The 20,080-nt window shown below is 38.3% G+C and overlaps 1 protein-coding gene across 3 annotated transcripts; it reads right to left on the bottom strand.

The window, feature by feature from the left end:
* Positions 1-1,784: 1,784 nt before the first annotated feature.
* Positions 1,785-20,045, bottom strand: LOC113038210 (pterin-4-alpha-carbinolamine dehydratase 2-like). 3 transcript variants are annotated; one of them, XM_026195472.1, is made up of 5 exons: positions 19,863-20,045; positions 16,280-16,405; positions 8,987-9,067; positions 8,301-8,415; positions 1,785-5,504 (listed from the first exon to the last, which is right to left on the bottom strand). In XM_026195472.1, exons 1-4 carry the CDS (start codon positions 19,950-19,952, stop codon positions 8,320-8,322), a joined length of 393 nt encoding a protein of 130 aa, XP_026051257.1. In that variant the 5' UTR covers positions 19,953-20,045; the 3' UTR covers positions 1,785-5,504; positions 8,301-8,319. The 3 variants fall into 3 exon arrangements, with proteins under 3 accessions (XP_026051257.1, XP_026051255.1, XP_026051256.1); XM_026195470.1 differs by having other exon boundaries at positions 8,338-8,415; XM_026195471.1 differs by lacking the exon at positions 1,785-5,504 and having other exon boundaries at positions 7,777-8,415.
* Between the last annotated feature and the right edge of the window lie 35 nt (positions 20,046-20,080).

Here is a 20,080-nt window from a genome sequence, read left to right as displayed (position 1 = left end):
GAACATTAATAATCATATGCTCTCAGTTAGGCTTGTTTTGACATTTCGGAGTGTAGGGTTCATAAAAATCTAACAGATGTTTAGTTTTAGTGATACTATCTTCATGTAGCTATTGCTTTCGCAGTATTCAAATTACATACAAATCGTGGAAATGTAATAAAAGCTTATAACAACGGTGACATAACAACTGATATGTAACATTACCAGTTTTTAACATTAAAGTATTTGGAGAACCTATTATAATATTATATATTGTATAATATAACAATAACAAACATTTACTGAATTATCAAAGTTTCATCGGGTAACCTCAAATGTTGCAACATCGATACTTTTTCAAATTCGGATTGAATCTCACTGAACCCGGCTAATCCGAATCAGACTAATATTAATTAATATTAATATTGTGAAGATCGAGCCCAGGTAAAAACAGCTGCTCAAGCTCTTTAATATCTTACATTAACTAGAACAATAATGTGACATTTACTACTCTCTATATGAAACTCATTTGACATTATTAAATCATTAGCCTTTTATTACTTGGGAAACTCTGGACATTTATTATTTATTACACATTATTATTATTTAAAGAGGTCTTTTGTTTTATTCTTGCTCAGTCAGCTCGTTCAGTGTAAAGCTGTAGCAACATACACTAATGACAATAAAAAGACGATATTTAGCCTGAAATCGCACTTAGCATTTAAATGATTTGTAAGTTTAATTATAATCCATCGGTATAAACATCAAGAGAGTTTGTCTGTTATAAAGTACAGTTATTGCACTTTGTAATGTGAGTAATATTATGTAATAATTCTGTCACCACAAACACAAAGGTTGTTTGGCAAAGGAAGATGGGACGCTTGATAAGACAGAACCATAACATTGACTGAAAAAGCATGTAGTAAAAATAATATATACTTTGAATCTCATAATTCACGAGAAGCAATATAAAGACAGTGATTAATGACAACCCACAAATATCAAATGTTATGAAAAAAACCCTAATAAACATTTAGAAATAAAACTATTGATTATTATCGATATATAATACAAAATAGGTTGTTGAAGACTTTTTACCTATAAGAAATAGAAGGGAAAAAAATAGCACAAATCAATTAAAACCATTGACTCTGAAAGTCAGCAAAGACACACAAACCATGGAGAGCGAATTTAAGCAATGCATATGATCACATAAAGACACACAGTTAAAACCCTTTAATTTCTAACGGCCCTGCGAAGACTCCAGAAACTGCTGAAGATCATGTCGAGAGGAGATGATTAACTGATCCTGAAGAGTTTCTCACTCTCTCTGACAGAGCTTCATCTGCTGCTTCAGACTGTTCAGATCTAATGAAAGAAAGACTGTGGATCAGGTCCTTCGTCTGTTATTGTGATTAACACACTTCATCTGTTCTGCTGCCAGGCGGCTACAGTCTAAATGCTAAATTACATGTGCTCGCAACAGTTGAATTTTAGTGCAATACGAAAATTAGGCGAAGGAGACTTGGGTGGAATCTCGTGGCGAGCCTGTCATATATATATATATATATATATATATATATATATATATATATATATATATATATATATATATATATATATATATATATATTTATATATATATATCGGGTAAAGACCTATAGGGTGAATTCTACAATACGTTCTTCTGGGGATTAAAAAATAAACATCACACTACTGTGTTCCTGTGCGTATTTTTCAGTACCTGTAATATAATAATAATAATAATATTAATAATTAAAGAAAAAAAAGAGTAGGCTAATACATTTTTGGTTACACTTTATTTCAAGGTGTCCGTTTTACAGTGCGATTGTAAATTCAAGTACTGTTTAATAATAATACATGCATTTACTTAAGGCTAAGGTTTAAGGTTATGGCATGGAATTATGCATAATTTTTTTTGTACTAATGTTAAGTATATGTACAATGTATAACAAGGACTATACTTAAAGAGTTACCCATTTTATCCCCTAATTGAAATAATTTTTGTAATTAACATATGATGTGGGCATTGATAGGTAAAGTATTAATCGAATTATGTATTTAAAAAAACTTACAAGACTTAAAAGGGATCCTTAAAACACAGGTATAGTGATAAACAATATTTAAACCAGTGGAATAAATATAATACAAACTGATATAGTTTGGCCACACTAGCCGAGGATGAACAACTCCATTCAGATGATTGTGTCACATTAGCGGCTGTTATTGCTGATTCTGCCCTCCTCAGTCAGTTTCACAAACTAAGAAACATATAGATAGATGATCACTAAAAGACAGACTTAAGGTTTTCTTTTCCGATTACCAGTTAAATTAAAAACAATATACTATTGTAATGGACTGAAGTGATGTAATTTATGGAAAAACTTTACCTGTAAACCTAAATCCAGCAGCTTCAGTAGTGTATTTAGTTGAGTGGAAACTGTCTTAGAAAAGATAGTTCACCCAAAAATTAAATTTTCAATCAAATCAAATTTCCATCAAGTTCCAATCCTGAATGAGTTTCTTTCTTCTGCTGAACACAAAAGAAGATATTCTGAAGATTGCGAGTAACCAGACAGTTAGCCACTGACTGACACTGACACAGTACTGTGGAAGTCAACTGTTTGGTTCTTCAAAATATCTCCTATGTTCAGCAGGACCCCCTGCAGTAAAGGGTTCTGACAGTTATTACTCTACCTCCATAGCTGAGGTTTCTATGCTGCGTATTTAGATAACACTGGTCATTAGTTCCATTGAACTCTATTGGTAATGACAGAACTTGCGACCATAGTTGTGTTTGGGAAACGCACCCCTGGCTGTCAGTGGAGGATGATGACTCTTGCAGTCAGAGGGTTTAGTTACAGCATCTACAGCAGGTTACCGTTACTGTTACTGGACCGTGCCAGACTTCAACTTTTGGCTGGAACAGGAATAGGATGAAAGGATCATTGAGTGACTGGATCTGTGGCAGGCTTTAATATTACAGAATGGCTAAAACAGGAAGGAGTTATGAAAGGTTACACCTCCTGGCTTGACCACACGAGTCTTCTTGAGAAACTGAATAAAGCTAAGGTGTGAATTAAGGTGTCAATGGAGGACACTGCCAGCCCAAACCAGCAGACAGCAAAATGTGACAAAATAAGGAAATAAATATACAATACAATATACTGAACTCCAATTATTCCAACTCCAAATAAATCAAAGAAACAACCTCAAAGCAAGAACTGCAATTCTTCAATAACAGCACTCTTCAATAATAACTAATCTTACTGAACGCTAGTTACAGACTAGCATCTCTATTATCTGACAGTTTACACTCATGGGTAAACGTACATTAAACAGATTAATATGATACCACACAATAGATGATATGACACCCTGAAACCATACTCCACCACCATACTCGGCGTCCACTATCATTATTCCAGCAAGGGTATAAAACATTGATAAAAGTCCTTTCAGCTCTTTTAAGAGGTAAAATGTTTGCTGCATGTATGAGCTATATGGCTGATGTCTGTTGGGTCGGTCCTCAGGGGGCCAGTTTATCTAACCCCAGTGTCTGCTATAGGAGCTGTTTTAGAGGACAGCTGGGATCACGCTTTGGCCCCTCTAACAATATTTGAGAAACAAGATAATATTTCACATTGAGTTTGTAGGACTGAAGGGAGCGAGACTGTAATTTGTGCATTGGAGTCCTTCATGCATTCCAGTCACTGAAGTTGATAGTCTGTCTCTAGCACGAAGGGTCTCCCCAGAAGGTAGAAACGGAGGGAATCCAGGGGCCATGTTCTAGCCAAACCCTTCTTCTAGAGTATCACGGCTCTCAGGGAAATCCAGGTCAGGAAAGCCGTTGATATGTAATTCCCTTCCACTGACTCCAGAGGCATCTGTCTGCAGAGGAACGGTTGCTGGAAGAGTCTCCACTCTACATTCAAAAGCGCTCCATCCTTTCGGGGACTAACATGATGAAACTACACCACTCACTGATAAATGTTTTAATGACATCTATGTCCAGTTCATCTGTAATCACATTTATCAGATGTTCGGTAATGCGATAGCTCGTTTGGAGGGATGGGTTTACCTCAGCACCCGATTAGTAAATCCATGTTTCTTCTGAGATAACTCAACCGCTCTGCCTGATCTCCTTGAGGTTAAACATCCAGCACTTGATGTGTGCTGCTAGTTTGGAAGTGCTGTCCTGTTGGAGCATACTCCTTACCAATGGCACAAAGAGTTGGCTCGGCCACGAGGTGGACTTCTTTCAGCAAGTTAATATAGCAGTTTTGTGCTTTCTTACCCTGCTCTGGGAATGAGATCTTGCAGGAGAAGCTGCCAGTCTTTCACAATACTATGTACGGGCTACATCAACAAAGCAACTTTCTTGGCAGTTTCTTGGATTTTCTTTTTTTTTCTGAAGCCAGTAGACAGTGCAGTGTGCCAAAATTGGAAGAAGTTTAAAAACACCTATAGATTACACCCACCTACTGAGTCACCATCTGCCAATGGCAATTAGGTTTTGTTTAACGATCAAAGTTTTCCTCAAGGTCAAAATCACCTTGTTTAAATATTTTCATTATTGAATTTCACTGAATACACTGGGACTTGGACAGTGGTGTTGAATTTCTTTCATTTGTGCAAACTTTCTAGTGGATTGGTGGATTCTAAACTCTTTAGAAAATAGATTTGAAACCATTTCTAGTCTGGTAAATATCAACTTTTCTTCAGAGTTTGACTGGGGCATGGTAAACACTCACAGACCTGTGTGAAACTCTCTGCAAATATATGGACGCTCTGGGGACGAAGCCAGTATCTTATTGGAGGGCCTGGACCACAGTTTGTTTATCACACAGGTGACACCAGTGCGGTTCGGGTTGAAATTTAACTCTGTAAAATGTATTTAAATGCAAGGACATGAGGAGACCTCGTTATCTTGATTTGCAGATATTTGACTTCTCTGGCTAGTGCCCAAACACCATAACATTTGACTTCCAGCAGCAGGCAAGAAACACTACTCTTGCAAGCAATGCCAGACTACAGTTCCTGAAGATGTTATTTTCTACTGCTGACTCAAGCTAGCTCTGTTTTAACACAACGTCCAAGGTTTGTGGAAAGAGTTGGTGCAGTACCCTTTAGTAAAGAGTGAGTTTATTAGATTGGCCATTGGTAATGCAACAAAGCAATTTAAAGCAGATGAGGAGCGAAGCAGTGAGCGACTAATAATGAGAGCACTTAAAATGACCTGCTGGCTGATACAAGTGACCTGCTAGAAACCAACAGCTCAGTTGACCTACGATCTCCTGCGAATAATGCAGCTTAATAGACCCATTCTATACCTTCAGCTTTGAAATCATTATGAGTAAACTTTGATTATGATAGCAATCAACCAGTGGAAAACAAGTACTGTAGAGTCTACTATAGAAGTTTTACCAAACAACAAAATCAAGTGAATAAGATATTTTGTGATATACTGGTCATGACTGTGTTTGTGGATGTGGAGTCATTTCCTGGATAGAAACAAACAAAAAAAGTAGCCATTAATACAGTGCTGGTAAGTGTGGAAATCATTGGCGATACTCACATGGTATAGAAATGATCAATCCTTGCATAACACTATGTTATGGATGTTTTACCAAATACTGAAAATAAATGCACAAAATGAGCTTATAAGTGAGGGAATATAATGCTTGTCGTAATTGAATTCTTAATAAAAGGGACCGTAAGAGACACTTATGGTCTCAACAGAGGATGTAGAAGAAGATTGCAATTGCATCTGTTCCTCACACAACCACATGCAAACCAGATATTCATATTACAGCACACAAATAAAATACTTTTTATGATAATTTTATGGTGCATTTGGTATGTATTTTATATACATTTTTAAAGCCAAAGCACTTTCATAAAATTGATGCACAGCAAACAAAATAAACATGGTTGGTTAAACATTGGTTAAATGGTTACAGAAATTGTATTCCTTTCATTATTTTAAATAGTAGTCTTGTTTAAAATTATGTAATCTCTGTCGGCTCACCGAGGTGCACACCACGTCTATATGAAACATACTCTATGCTCTTTTTTGTCCTAAGAAATTATGGAAATGTGTTGTCATTATGTGTAGCCCAAGTAAAGTGGTACAGTCAAAATGCTGCATGCTTATAAACTGACTAAAATGAAATATAGGTCTGTCATTACAAATGAAATGCATGGAGTTTGGTACACAAACCATTCTGAAATTATTTATTACAGATTTATTATGTGTCTTGTTTTCCTGGCCATGTGCTTGTGTTTTTGTTTTGTATAAGATGGGTGTGGACAAGAAAAATGACATGAGAGCACATGGCACACAAGAAACAAAGACAAAAGCAATGTGCTCTCATGTCATTTTTCTTGTCCACACCCATCTTGTTTCCTGATTATTGGTTAATTAGCCCCACCTGTGTTTTCCTCATTACCCTCCTCTTTTGCTCCCTGTTTGCAGTCCCGGGTCAGTTCATCATTGCATGTATCCTGTCCTGTCTTGCCAAGCCTGGTTGACAGCCTGTTTTCCCCTATGGGGTAGTTTTGGGCTGCATCCGAAAACTCAGGCATTTGACTTGCTGCCTTGCTGTCTAATCAGGCAATGACTTTGCAGGCAGTGTTTTTGCTTTTGGCTTTTGGTTTACTGATCTACAGCAAATTATAGAGAGTTTTGGTGATAACTGTGTATATTTAATTGCTGCTATATTAATTTCTCGCTAGAAATTATATAAAAAGTGGAAAAGGTTGTTCAGAAACATACATTTACACACAAACTGACCACAGTCCGCAACTTTCAGACGCCATCTTTATTTTTTGGCTTAACTGTCACAGAATGGAACGCACAGGATTGTGGAATACCAAAGGCAGCGAAGGATACATGTACGCTGCCTTCAAAAATCGGCCATATGAAGGCATTTCAGGAGACAGGAAATGAAGCTGGCACTGATTTCGGACGTGCCTTGATGCCTTCCTACTTTGGAATGCGACGCCCGAAGTCAGAATGTTTCAGTTTTCGGATGCAGCCTTGGTTTGTTTTATTTTTGCCAATAAAAGCCCATTCTCCTGCATCAGTGAGTCCTCACCTCATTCCTTTATCCCCTACCCTGATAATATTAGTAAATCACAAAATGTATTGTGAACATAAATTTTTTTTTTTAATTAATTTTATTTTGCAGTATGTTGATTAAAACAGCTCTAATAAAAAAAAAAATGCATGTGTTGTCTGTTTTTGTTTTATTTAGCTTAGCAATATACTAACGTACAAACTTTTGTAAGAGTATGAACTGGGAGCTTATTTGTGTGTCTGCCTTCCTCGAGCACATCAACTCATTAACGTTTAGTAACTGCCTATGTAGAGAGCGGTCAGCTAATTCCTAGTGATGTGACATTCGAGCTAGTGTTGAGAAGAAAGGGGCGTGCCAGATGAAGCTTCAATTTTAAGCTTGTGTTGTTTACCTAGAAATCACGTGACCAATGACAAACAGAAGCTACACTTTCTGTCCAGTCACGTGCGAGACTCACTTTGTGTGTCGGAATATTCGATCCAGATCTTCTTTACGAGTAAGTTTTAATTCAGACTTATTCGGTTACATTTTAGATGTCCAGTCATACAAGTATTATGAAGAATCCAAATTATTTCAGGAAAATTTTAAATTTTTCACGTGCAATTCATGTGTGTACATTATTCTTCTATTTCATCATATTGACATTCGTACTGATACTAAAATTGACAGTTCAATGGGTAAATTAATATACCAGAACAAACTGTAAGGCTTTTATTTGTGCACGTAACTTGAATCGATCTGTGGAATGTGTGGTGGATGCTTCATCCTACAGAGCGTCTTTGACAGGCTTTTGGCTGCTAATATTGTTTATTATATTGTTCAATTGTGACGATTTTAATCTTTTCCTGAAAGCCTTCAGTAGTTCACGAGGCTTCATTTGGTCATCACTTCTACTTCCTATTGTCCAACAGCGCCCTGTGAAGGGGACTTAAGAGCTCATCTTAAAGCGCAGGGAGTGTACACGTTTAGTCTGAAGGGCAGCATAGTGAACAAGTATCCATCGATACAGAAGTAAAGAGGGAAAATTGTATCAGATATTTAATGAATATGAAATGTATCTATTAACAGTTTTCCAACATCTGTTTGATATGCATTTACCAGAATCATGTAGATCCAAATAAAATAAAACAAATTTGAAACACACGTGTGAATTAACAAATGAACCATTTCTCTTTTTGAGAAAATACAAAAGATTTTAAATATTGAAAATGAATGTACGTTCAATAAGGACGAGCCTCTACAGGGACAGAGCCACCTTATCAATGAACTTGGCCAGTCGAATGTCCTTCTTTGACAGTCCTCCACAGTCATGTGTCGATAAAGTGATCTGGACCTGAAAAACAGCCAGAAACTCCGTCATGATCAACAGCTAGCTTTTGATATATCCACACCTTTACAGATCACTATGGGTGTTCCTCAGGGCTCTGTTTTGGGTCCTCTACTTATTTCACTCATGTTATTGTTATCATTATAAATGCTAGGTTTCATGTTTATGCTGATGTCACAGTGATGTCTTCTGTGGTGGGCGACTGCAGTAGTGAGCACTGAGAACAGCCCAAGCTTGTCCAGTCCTGCAATTACTTTAATAAAGAAGTCAGCCTACCGCACAGTAAGCTGATTTACGAAACCACTACTGCTTATTTCACAAAGAAAATTTCCACAACAGATCGTCAGGATTATTTCCCAGCGCTCACTCCAGTTTTCTCACTCGAACTGACATGAAATGTGAGCTAGTGCACTACATAGTGTGATTGTTTGCCGTGCAAATGCGACACTTTCAAAGGCCTGATGTGTGTGGCCTCTCGTGTACTTCAAACACAGTGGATTCATGTTAAACATTTGGAAAAACTTTATAAACTGCTGCTCAAGAGTGAGAAATATGTGGCTCTGTTTGAAGTTATTACCTTGTTATAAACATTGAACCACTCTGGATGATGGTTCATCTTCTCTGCTTGCAGAGCCACTCGACACATGAAGCCGAACGCCTGAGGAGAAGAAAACAGACGCAGCAATGGAAGATCACAGGACTCTCTCAACTCATCTTGCACACAGATTAAACACCACAATATTACACCAGACAGGTTCTCCTCAATTATTAGTAGATCAACACCAAATAAGGGCGAACTCTGGTGTGGCTGGCCTGTCGTGACATTTATTTATTTATTTCAGTTAAATTGATGTACTAATTTAATTTAATTTATTAATTTACTTTATTATTATCATTTTTAATGAATATCTTTAGAGTTATATTTTATGGTACTAAAGTATGGATGATTTATCTATTAACTGTTACCAATTTTTGAGGATAGACCTGAAATTGAAATTTACAACTTAAACAGTCATAAATCTTGAGTGAGCACGGCATTAAGTTTGGTCTCTTTTAAAGAAAACACTTGGGAGATTTTTGCTTAAGTGAAAAAAGAGAGAAAATAAGTAATTGAAGCTAAAAAAGATATAGATGTTATTTTGTTCCAAAACATGTTTTACTCTAAAACTGCTTGAAAATCAAAGCCATAAATTTAAACAAGTTGTGTTTCCATCTCAAAAACATTGAGCTTTCAGTTTTCCACTAGATGAAAATCACTTGCCATTCCTTTCCATTGTGGTCATTTTTAACAGAGAGAGAGAGAGAGAGAGAGAGTGTGTGTGTGTGTGTGTGTGTGTGTGTGTGTTCACATAGCAAATGCCAAATCTTTTACCATGTTTTGTACCATTCCGAATAAAGTAATAGTAATAATAAATAAAAAGTTGGGGTCGAAATTGACTGAATAGCACCAGAGGGTTAAAAAGCTGAACAGTATATTAACTGTGAATACCGATTTTTAGAGGCATATATTTGTAATAACTTAACAAGGCACACATAGTTAAATGCAATAACCCACTGTATATACTGAACAGAGGAATGGGTTGCAGCTTTGGCAAAGTGAATAGAGATGCTCTGAGTCCAGTGCAGCAACTGTTTCAGAGGAAGTCTCAATCTAAATAGCGTGAGTATGTGAGCTCAGATGTTTAGCTGAGCTGAGATTGGAGGAGGACAGAGTTACTGCATCCTCCAATCAGAGGTCAGATCTAACTCGAGCCAAACCGCCTGTGAAAAAAACACACTGGCTATTTCAGAGCAATTTCCCAATGCAATCTCAATTAAGCCTTTAAATACTTCCTTCGCTAATTAAGTCAACTGAACCGCCATTGTACACAAGCCTTCGCAGACAAATCTGTGGGCTTGGCCAAACGCGCTCATAATGAAACAGGAGTAGTTTAAAAAAAGAGGGGGAGGTAATTACGAGTGTCGTATATTGTAAGCAATTTGCGGAACACATGATGTAACACAATTGGCTATTTTATCAAACCGGCTATCAAGCAAACCGTCCTGTTATCCATTTAAAGTGATTGACAAAATCCTGCAACTCGACTCCATCTGCAATTTAAGCACATGGTCTGCTTCTGCTCAGCTTTCATTAGGAATATTGGCCATTATTCAATCGCGGGGCATGTTAACGTTCGCCAAAACATTTCCTTTTTGACGTTTGGTTTCTGGCAGGCAAAAAAAAACAAGTTAAAATAAGCTTTGATTACTGAGCTGGTCCAATTTGATCTGACTTGAGCTCACGCTTCAAACTGAGCTCTGAGCACTGAATCACAAACACAAACAGCATTTTACAATCTAGTGTTGTTCAACATTAGATACACATGCGGCAGACTAAAAGGCACTAGAGAGGTCAAGGACGGAGGTTCTGGGGTCTGTCGTTTGCTCTGTATTGTGGAGCGACGCCTCGCTCTGTCAGGAGCAGGTAATTAGTCTTGACATGTTACAGGCCCTCATCTCCAATAATCAGAACCACCACCGCACGTTACCCCGTACACCACTTTAGGGGCATTTTCTGTTATTACGGCATGATTGTCATAAAGCACTGATGAGCGCATGTGGACGTTCCCTGCTGCGCTTCCAAACACATGTGCTGCTGCCGGATTGGGCTCAGCGGCCTAAACGCACACAGACCGGGCGAACGCCTTGCATCGGACGCTTCAGAACATAAATGAGTGTGATTACGGCTCCTCTCAGGGGCTCCGGCCCTCCTGATGCCCACAGCTGCCAATCGGCTTCATATAATGCTCTCCCAAATGTGCAGAAATCTTTGGAGAAAGGTAATAATACGGCATTGACATGCAACATAGTTTGACCATTTAAATCGCAGAGTTTGAGCATTTACTCCACATCAATGGCTCACTGTTGGTTTTGTTTGAGGGCACATATTTTACTGTGGACACCAAAATCAGAGGAAGGACTAAAGGGTTCGTTGTCTCTTAAAATAACTGATGCATCTATTGATTTTGATCAGAACTCAAGTGCTCTGAGACAACAGACTCTGTTAGAGGACATTCCCTGAACAGACTTTCTGAAAATGTAACACATTTTTAAGAGCAAATTTAAGTGATAAATTGAATGGAACACAATATGGTCTCTGAATGTAAATAAAGATGTTTGTTCTTCAAAAAAAAAAAAATAATAATAATAATAATTTTGATACATTTTTCAGAAAACAAGACTGTGTATTCATTTTACATATCCAGTAAATATATCTTGATCTACAGATTGTACTGGAAAACAAGACAAAAATACTGAAGATGATACTGATTTTCTTTTTGTAAGTGCATGCAACATTTAATGACATTACTTTGTCTAAAGTCCAGGATGATGAAGGATGCCGAGAACCAAACACATGCAGAAGAGAGAAAGAGAATGACTGAGATGTGCAAATGGAAAACAGTGAGGTCACTATTACAAGGAGAGGCAAACAAAGTGAACAAAAGACAGCGTGAAAGAGAAACAGAGGGACTGATAGGATAGTTAGTGGTTTTCTGAGGCACATGAAACATTTTAACGAATCTGATTGTTTGTGAAAGAAATAATTTTGATCAAAACCTCAACAGCTGCCAAGAACAGCTCTGCTGTGCCTCACGGTAATACAGACTGACATGAGGAGAAGGAGAAGGAGAAAGAGAGAGAGAGAGAGAGAGAGACAGAGGGGAGGGGGGAGAGGGGAGAGAGAGAGGGGAGAGAGACAGAGAAAGGGAGAGAGAGAGTGAGAAACAGAGAGAGAGAGAAGGCTTAAAAACACTGAGATGTGTTTCTGGGGTCAGTGTGGTTCTGGAATTTGGAATTTGATAACCAGATAAATTTAGTTTTCTCGACATTTAAGATAAACTTTAAAGAACAAAACCTTGTTTGAATAATATCAAATGCTGATTTTAAATCATCCAGAGCTTGTTGTCGTCTGCATAAAAGTGGAACCTTGGATTTTCAATATTAACATCTAGACAATTTATATATATAGTAAATAATAATGGCCCCAATACAGATCCTTGGGGGACTCCCGTGCCAACTTACATTAAGTCTGATTTGATGAATTCTTCCCTTTAAATAAACACTAAACCACAAGACTACATTGTCTGATACACCAACACTTCTAAGCCTATCTAACATAATCTCATGCTCCACTGTATCAAATGCTTTAGTTAAATCAATTGAAAGACACGCACAGTGGTGTTTTCCATCTAGGGACTCCACAAGGTCAATTACAACAGCCTTAATGGTGCTGTTTTTTTATGAAATCCTGATTGGTTGATAGACAAAAGTTTATGTGGGTGTAAATACAACAATACATTTGTTTTGAAGCTGTTAAACAGCTGTTCAACCAGTCAGGATTTAAGTTGGTTTGTCTGGCCTTAGCCCCTGCAGCATCCCGCTCGTGAATGAGGTCAGACAATGCAGTTGAGATTCACAGTTTATCCCAAAACATTTTTTAATAAGTGCATACTTGTCAATAATAAATAATACAATTGTCATAAAATATTTCCAAGCACTTCCAATATCTGGGATTAATGTAATATTGTCCCAGTCAAATTGAGCGAGGACCTTGTCTACAGTATTAAAATGTTTCATGCAGCACTTACAATAATTTGTGGTTCCTGCTTGAATAATTGTATATCTCTAGCAACAGCAACAACACAATGATCACTAATATAATTTTATAAACACCGAAGCTAGAGAACAACTTGAGCAGTAAAGAAGCATATCAGAATGATTTCTGAATATCACGTGACACTGAAGACTGGAGTAATGATGCTGAAAATACAGCTGCGCATCACAGAAATACATTACAGTTTAACAGAGATTGACACAGAACAGCTGATTTATATTCTAATACTATTTCACCATTTTTACTGTATTATGGATCAAATAAATGAACATTTATAAAAGTATTGTTTTTCTGTCTTCACTCAGCCATCAAAGCACATACTCCTCAACAAGGGTTTGGGAAAAAGTGCTTGGGTTACACCTGCAACTAAGGTGTGCAGAGACAGTCGTGTTAGTAGTTTAGCTCAGCGGAGACAGTTTAGGTGTGCTGAGACAGTCGTGTTAGTGGTTTAGCTGTGCGGACACAGTTGTGTTAGTAGTTTAGCTATGCAGAGACAGTTTAGGTGTGCGGAGACAGTCGTGTCAGTGGTTCAGCTGTGCGGACACAGTTGTGTTAGTAGTTTAGCTGTGCGGAGATGGTTTAGGTGTGCTGAGACAGTCATGTTAGTGGTTTAGCTGTGCGGAGACAGTGGTGTTAGTAGTTTAGCTGTGCGGAGACAGTTTAGGTGTGCGGAGACAGTCGTGTCAGTAGTTTAGCTGTGCGGAGACAGTTTAGGTGTGCGGAGACAGTCTTGTCAGTAGTTTAGGTGTGCTGAGACAGTCGTGTTAATAGTTTAGCTGTGCGGAGACAGTTTAGGTGTCAGTAGTTTAGGTGTGTGGACACAGTCATTTTAGTAGCTTAGCTGTGCAGAGATGGTTTAGGTGTGCGGAGACAGTCGTGTCAGTAGTTTAGGTGTGTGGAGACAGTCGTGTCAGTAGTTTAGGTGTGCTGAGACAGTTGTGTTAGTGGTTTAACTGTGCGGAGACAGTGATTTTAGTAATTTAGCTGTGTGGAGACAGTTTAGATGTGCAGAGACAGTTGTGTTAGTAGTTTAGGCGTGCGGAGACAGTTTAGGTGTGCTGAGACAGTCGTGTCAGTAGTTTACGTGTGTGGAGACAGTCGTGTCAGTAGTTTAGGTGTGTGGAGACAGTCTTTTTCAGTAGTTTAGGTGTGTGGAGGCAGTCTTTTCAGTAGTTAATGTGTGCGGAGACAGTTTAGGTGTGCTGAGACAGTCATGTCAGTAGTTTAGGTGCGCGTAGACAGTTTAGGTGTGCTGAGACAGTTGTAACAGTAGTTTAGGTGTGTGGAGACAGTCGTGTCAGTAGATTAGGTGTACTGAGACAGTCGTGTCAGTAGTTTAGGTCTGTGGAGACAGTCGTGTCAGTAGTTTAGGTGTGTGGAGGCAGTCGTTTCAGTAGTTTAGGTGTGCAGAGACAGTTTAAGTGTGCTGAGACAGTCATGTCGATAGTTTAGGTGTGCGGAGACAGTTTAGGTGTGCTGAGACAGTCGTAACAGTAGTTTAGGTGTGTGGAGACAGTCGTGTCAGTAGTTTAGGTGTGTGGAGGCAGTCGTGTCAGTAGATTAGATGTGCTGAGACAGTCGTGTCAGTAGTTTACGTGTGTGGAGACAGTCGTGTCAGTAGTTTAGGTGTGTGGAGACAGTCGTGTCAGTAGATTAGATGTACTGAGACAGTCGTGTCAGTAGTTTAGGTCTGTGGAGACAGTCGTGTCAGTAGTTTAGGTGTGCTGAGACAGTCGTGTCAGTAGTTTACGTGTGTGGAGACAGTCGTGTCAGTAGTTTACGTGTGTGGAGACAGTCGTGTCAGTAGATTAGGTCTGTGGAGACAGTCGTGTCAGTAGTTTAGGTGTGTGGAGGCAGTCGTGTCAGTAGATTAGGTGTGCTGAGACAGTCGTGTCAGTAGTTTACGTGTGTGGAGACAGTCGTGTCAGTAGTTTAGGTGTGTGGAGACAGTCTTTTTCAGTAGTTTAGGTGTGTGGAGGCAGTCTTTTCAGTAGTTTAGTGTGCTGAGACAGTCATGTCAGTAGTTTAGGTGTGTGGAGACAGTCGTGTCAGTAGATTAGGTCTGTGGAGACAGTCTTTTTCAGTAGTTTAGGTGTGTGGAGGCAGTCTTTTCAGTAGTTTAGTGTGCTGAGACAGTCATGTCAGTAGTTTAGGTGTGTGGAGACAGTCGTGTCAGTAGTTTAGGTCTGTGGAGACAGTCGTGTCAGTAGTTTAGGTGTGTGGAGGCAGTCGTTTCAGTAGTTTAGGTGTGCAGAGACAGTTTAAGTGTGCTGAGACAGTCATGTCGATAGTTTAGGTGTGCGGAGACAGTTTAGGTGTGCTGAGACAGTCGTAACAGTAGTTTAGGTGTGTGGAGACAGTCGTGTCAGTAGTTTAGGTGTGTGGAGACAGTCGTAACAGTAGTTTAGGTGTGTGGAGACAGTCGTAACAGTAGTTTAGGTGTGTGGAGACAGTCGTGTCAGTAGATTAGGTGTGTGGAAACAGTCGTGTCAGTAGTTTAGGTGTGTGGAGACAGTCGTGTCAGTAGTTTAGGTGTGTGGAAACAGTCGTGTCACTAGTTTAGGTGTGCAGATACAGTTTAAGTGTGCTGAGACAGTCATGTCGATAGTTTAGGTGTGCGGAGACAGTTGTGTCATTAGTTTAGGTGTGCAGAGACAGTTGTGTCATTAGTTTAGGTGTGCGGAGACAGTTTAGATGTGCTGAGACAGTCGTGTTAATAGTTTAGGTGTGCTGAGACAGTTTAGGTGTGCTGAGACAATCGTGTTAATAGTTTAGGTGTGCGGAGACAGTTTAGGTGTGCAGAGACAGTCGTGTCAGTAGTTTAACTGTGCAGAGACAGTTAAGGTGTGCTGAGAAAGTTGTGTCAGTAGTTTAGTTGTGCAGAGACAGTTTAGATGTGCTGAGACAGTTGTGTTAATAGTTTAGGTGTGCTGAGACAGTTTAGGTGTGCTGAGACAATCGTGTTAATAGTTTAGGTGTGCTGAGACAGTTTAGGTGTGCAGAGACAGTCGTGTCAGTAGTTTAACTGTGCAGAGACAGTTAAGGTGTGCTGAGAAAGTTGTGTCAGTAGTTTAGTTGTGCAGAGACAGTTTAGATGTGCTGAGACAGTTGTGTTAATAGTTTAGGTGTGTGGAGACAGTCGTGTCAGTAGTTTAGGTGTGCGGAGACAGTCGTGTCAGCTGTGCGGAGACATTTAAGGTGTGTCGAGTGGCTGACCTGGTTGAAGGTTTTGAAGTTCAGCTCCTTGTAGAGAGCATCGCGGTCCTTAACCTCCATCCATCCGGTGGCCCTCAGCTCCATGAGGAACTGTTCTCGCTCAGCGGAGGACAGCCAGTCTGTGGCCTGCACACAACACATCATCATATCATCATATCACATCAGTAAATTAACACATAATGAGATTAAACTTTCACTCAGATTGAGGGAGTGTGAATAGTGTGCAGTAGTACAGATAAAATTGCACATTGTGTTTTCTATACTTGCAAAGATTCAAAACTTCCTTCTTCCATGGTCTAGACCTTTATGCATTCAGAAATGTATTTTAAAAACCACTTAACACATAACATTAAACTACCTGTGTATCAAACCAAATTATTACAACGTAACCTCAACATACCAATTTTTTTTTTGTTTAATGTAAATTTAAAATGTTAGATTTTAACCTTTAAAATGATTAAAATGATAGCATAATCAAGTTAGTTAAATCATCCATAGTGATTTAGTATTGTTAAAAAAATTGAATTAATGGAAAATTAAAATTAAAAATTATGCTTTTTTTTCAAAGATACTAATATGTACTTTTAAAGAACTAATACTAAAACATGTTTCTTTACCATTTTGTTTATTTAAATGGGGAGTCATATCATTTATCACCAGTACAATATGGAGTGCCACAAGGATCCGTCCTAGGTCCTCTGGTATTTTCAATATACACGTTGCCCCATGGTAATATTATTAGAAAATACGGGATTAGTTTCCACTATTATGCTGATGATACTCAGCTATATATCTTAACGAGACCAGATTAAACTTCTAAATTATCTAAGCTAACAGAGTGTGTTCAAAATTGGATTACCAATAATTTTCTCCTATTAAATTCGGATAAGACAGAGATATTACTTATTGGACAAAAAAACAGTACACAGAACCTAGTAGATTACAATTTGAAACTAGACGGATGTACGGTTACTTCCTCTACAGTCAGAAATCTGGGTGTTATATTAGACAGCAACTTGTCTTTTGAAAATCATATTTCCCATGTTATAAAAACTGTATTCTTCCATCTTAGAAACATTGCCAAGCTACGAAACATGTTATCTGTTTCTGATGCAGAAAAGCTAGTTCATGCATTCATGACCTCTAGACTGGACTATTGTAATGCACTTCTAGGTGGTTGTCCTGCTTCGTCAATAAACAAGCTACAGGTAGTCTAAAATACAGCAGCTAGAGTCCTTACCAGGTCAAGAAAATATGATCATATTACCCCAATTTTACAGTCTCTGCACTGACTACCTATCTAGATTAAAAACACATCTCTTTCGCCAAGCATTTGAATAATGCATCTCTTAAATTGTGAGTGTAGTTGCATCTGATCAAATGCGCATTCTTATTCTTTAGCTTGGGTTAAACTAATTAATTTAACTCTGTTGGAACAGCAGCTATGCTAATGATGTCTCTATGTGTTTCTCTGTTTCTGCTGGGATCTTCATCCCGTGGTAACTAGGATTTACACAAGCTCCAGTCTGGATCCAGAACACCTGAGAAGAGATGATGCTGACCCTCAGAGGACCTCAGATGATGCTAACCCTGAATCAACAAACAGAACTAACAATTATTGCTACAAGTGTGACTGCATCATATAATAACCCACGTGGAAAGAACCTATATGTGGATATATGCACATATAGGCAAAATTGAGGTGCATATACTGTATGTGCATATACAGGAAATATAGGTCTCCTGTATTGCTTCTTCATATCCACATATAAGACCTATACATACAAGATATGTCTTCTATATAGCTAATGGCAGGATCTGGTCATTTTGTAGCTCATATCTCATTAATACATGATGCCTAGCTCATATTTTCTATTATCAAGGCAAAAATTAAGAATTAACGAAAAAAATTATGCAAGAACTTATGTATATGCGAACACGTGAAATTGGTATCACATGTAATTGGCATGTTATGGAATTAAAGTATGGCAATATATTAACATGATATACAGAGCCGGACAGTAACGGAGTACATTTACTTGAGTACATTACTTAAGTACAGTTTTGAGGGATCTGTACTTTACCCGAGTATCATTTTTGGGGAGTACTCATGACTTTACTCAACTACATTTGAGAGGCAAACATTGTACTCTTTACTCCGCTACATTTGTATCGATAACCGTAAGTACACGTTACTTCTTCGGCCCCGTCCACACGGAGATGGACCCCCGAACTTTTTTTTTTTGACAGGCACATCTATTAATTCACGGAGCTCACGGAGCTGAGAAGAGCAACAAGATAAAAAAAAATTCTGTTCAGTTTTTTGTTCTTGTACTATTCGATTGTTCTTGTAAATACATAATGTACAGTTCTATATTTTGGACTTTTATTTATGTTGCCTAGCAGGTTTTTTGTCTTATTTTTGATCTTGTACTATATTTTTGGTTTTGTACTTGATCTTGAGAAAATAAATATTGTACATTTCTACATTTTGGACTTTTATTTATGTTGCCTAGCACCTATGGATTTTAATTTTACTATTATAGGTGAACATATAGGTGCATTTATACGTGCATACATGTATATAGGTGTGTGTGTATTTATATATATATACACATATATATATACCTATATCAAAACCTTTATTAAAACATATATGTTTATATAGGTTTTTTCCACGTGGGAACTGCTGTTAATAATGTTCATCGTCTGGGTGACTACATCTTGTATTAATTTTTCTGAATAATCCTGTCATATGCACATAAACTGACAGTCACTACTAATAAGCTACTACTAAATATTGTAGAAATTTTATTTTCTGTAAAGTTGCTTTACAATGATTTGTATCGTAAAAAGCGCTATAACAAATAAACTTGCTATCAGTTAAATAACGGGTTTATTGCGCCATCTGTCGGGTGAACAGAATTATAAAACAATCAGACCGATCAAAAATTAATTTTCACTGCAGTTTTAATAGCATGTTTTTTTAACTTTTACCAGACAAAATAACGCAAACTACATACAAGGCAATCTGGGATACATTGTCATTGTATTTGTGTGTGTTTGACATTGCTTATAATTTGCGTTACCTACTTTTGAGGACGAATTTGTACTCGGAAATTATACTAATTTTGTATGTATATATATATATAATAAAAAGGTGTCTGTTATACTATAGGTTACAATCAAAATACCCCAGCAAAAGAAAGAAAGAACGAAAGAAAGAACGAAAGAAAGAAAGAAAGAAAGAGAGAAAGAAAGAAAGATAGAATCGCTTTTAAAACGTGTAATTCCAAACGCGTCCTCTAGATGGCGCTGGAGGTTTGTTGACTGGCGCTATCGGGGTTCATTTGGGACGCAACTTATGTCTCAAATTCAACAAACCCATAAACACGGAATGCCTCCCTTTCTGGGAATAACATTGTTTCTTTGATTAGGAGCCAAATACTAGATCGTGTTAGCATTCAATCAGTCGCTGACCTCCAGCAGCGACGCCGCTGATTGGTCGAGCAGCTGCCGACGTCACACTCCCGCACGCACATTCGCGAAAGAAAGCGTTGGCGAAATGAGAATAATGTCTTACCATTTTCCCCGCGCCAGCGTCAGCAGACAGATAACAGCGGGTTAGTTTAGTAACCGCGCTCGGCCTCAGAGTAAACATTAACCAGCTCATCACGCTGCAGGACTGCCCCGAGCGCGCCTGATCACAATCACACTGTGCGCACTAGTGAGGCCCCTTAGGATCCAGCAGTTGAAATGTGTGCAGTGTCACATGACCAGAGCAGTTTACTTCCTGTTTTG

Source organism: Carassius auratus, chromosome 21 (genome assembly GCF_003368295.1).
Source record: "Carassius auratus strain Wakin chromosome 21, ASM336829v1, whole genome shotgun sequence".
Taxonomy (NCBI): domain Eukaryota; kingdom Metazoa; phylum Chordata; class Actinopteri; order Cypriniformes; family Cyprinidae; genus Carassius; species Carassius auratus.
The sequence above is the reverse complement of the archived record's forward strand: the minus strand, read 5'-3'. Positions and strand labels throughout refer to the sequence as shown.

Excerpts from the sequence above, each read along its gene's own strand:
- LOC113038210 (XM_026195470.1), bottom strand. The coding sequence starts at position 19,952 with ATGAGCTGGTTAATGTTTACTCTGAGGCCGAGCGCGGTTACTAAACTA. Across the intron at positions 9,068-16,279 it reads ACTTCAAAACCTTCAACCAG|GCGTTCGGCTTCATGTGTCG; the intron begins GTCAGCCACTCG and ends TCTTCTCCTCAG. Across the intron at positions 8,416-8,986 it reads GGTTCAATGTTTATAACAAG|GTCCAGATCACTTTATCGAC; the intron begins GTAATAACTTCA and ends GCTGTTTTTCAG.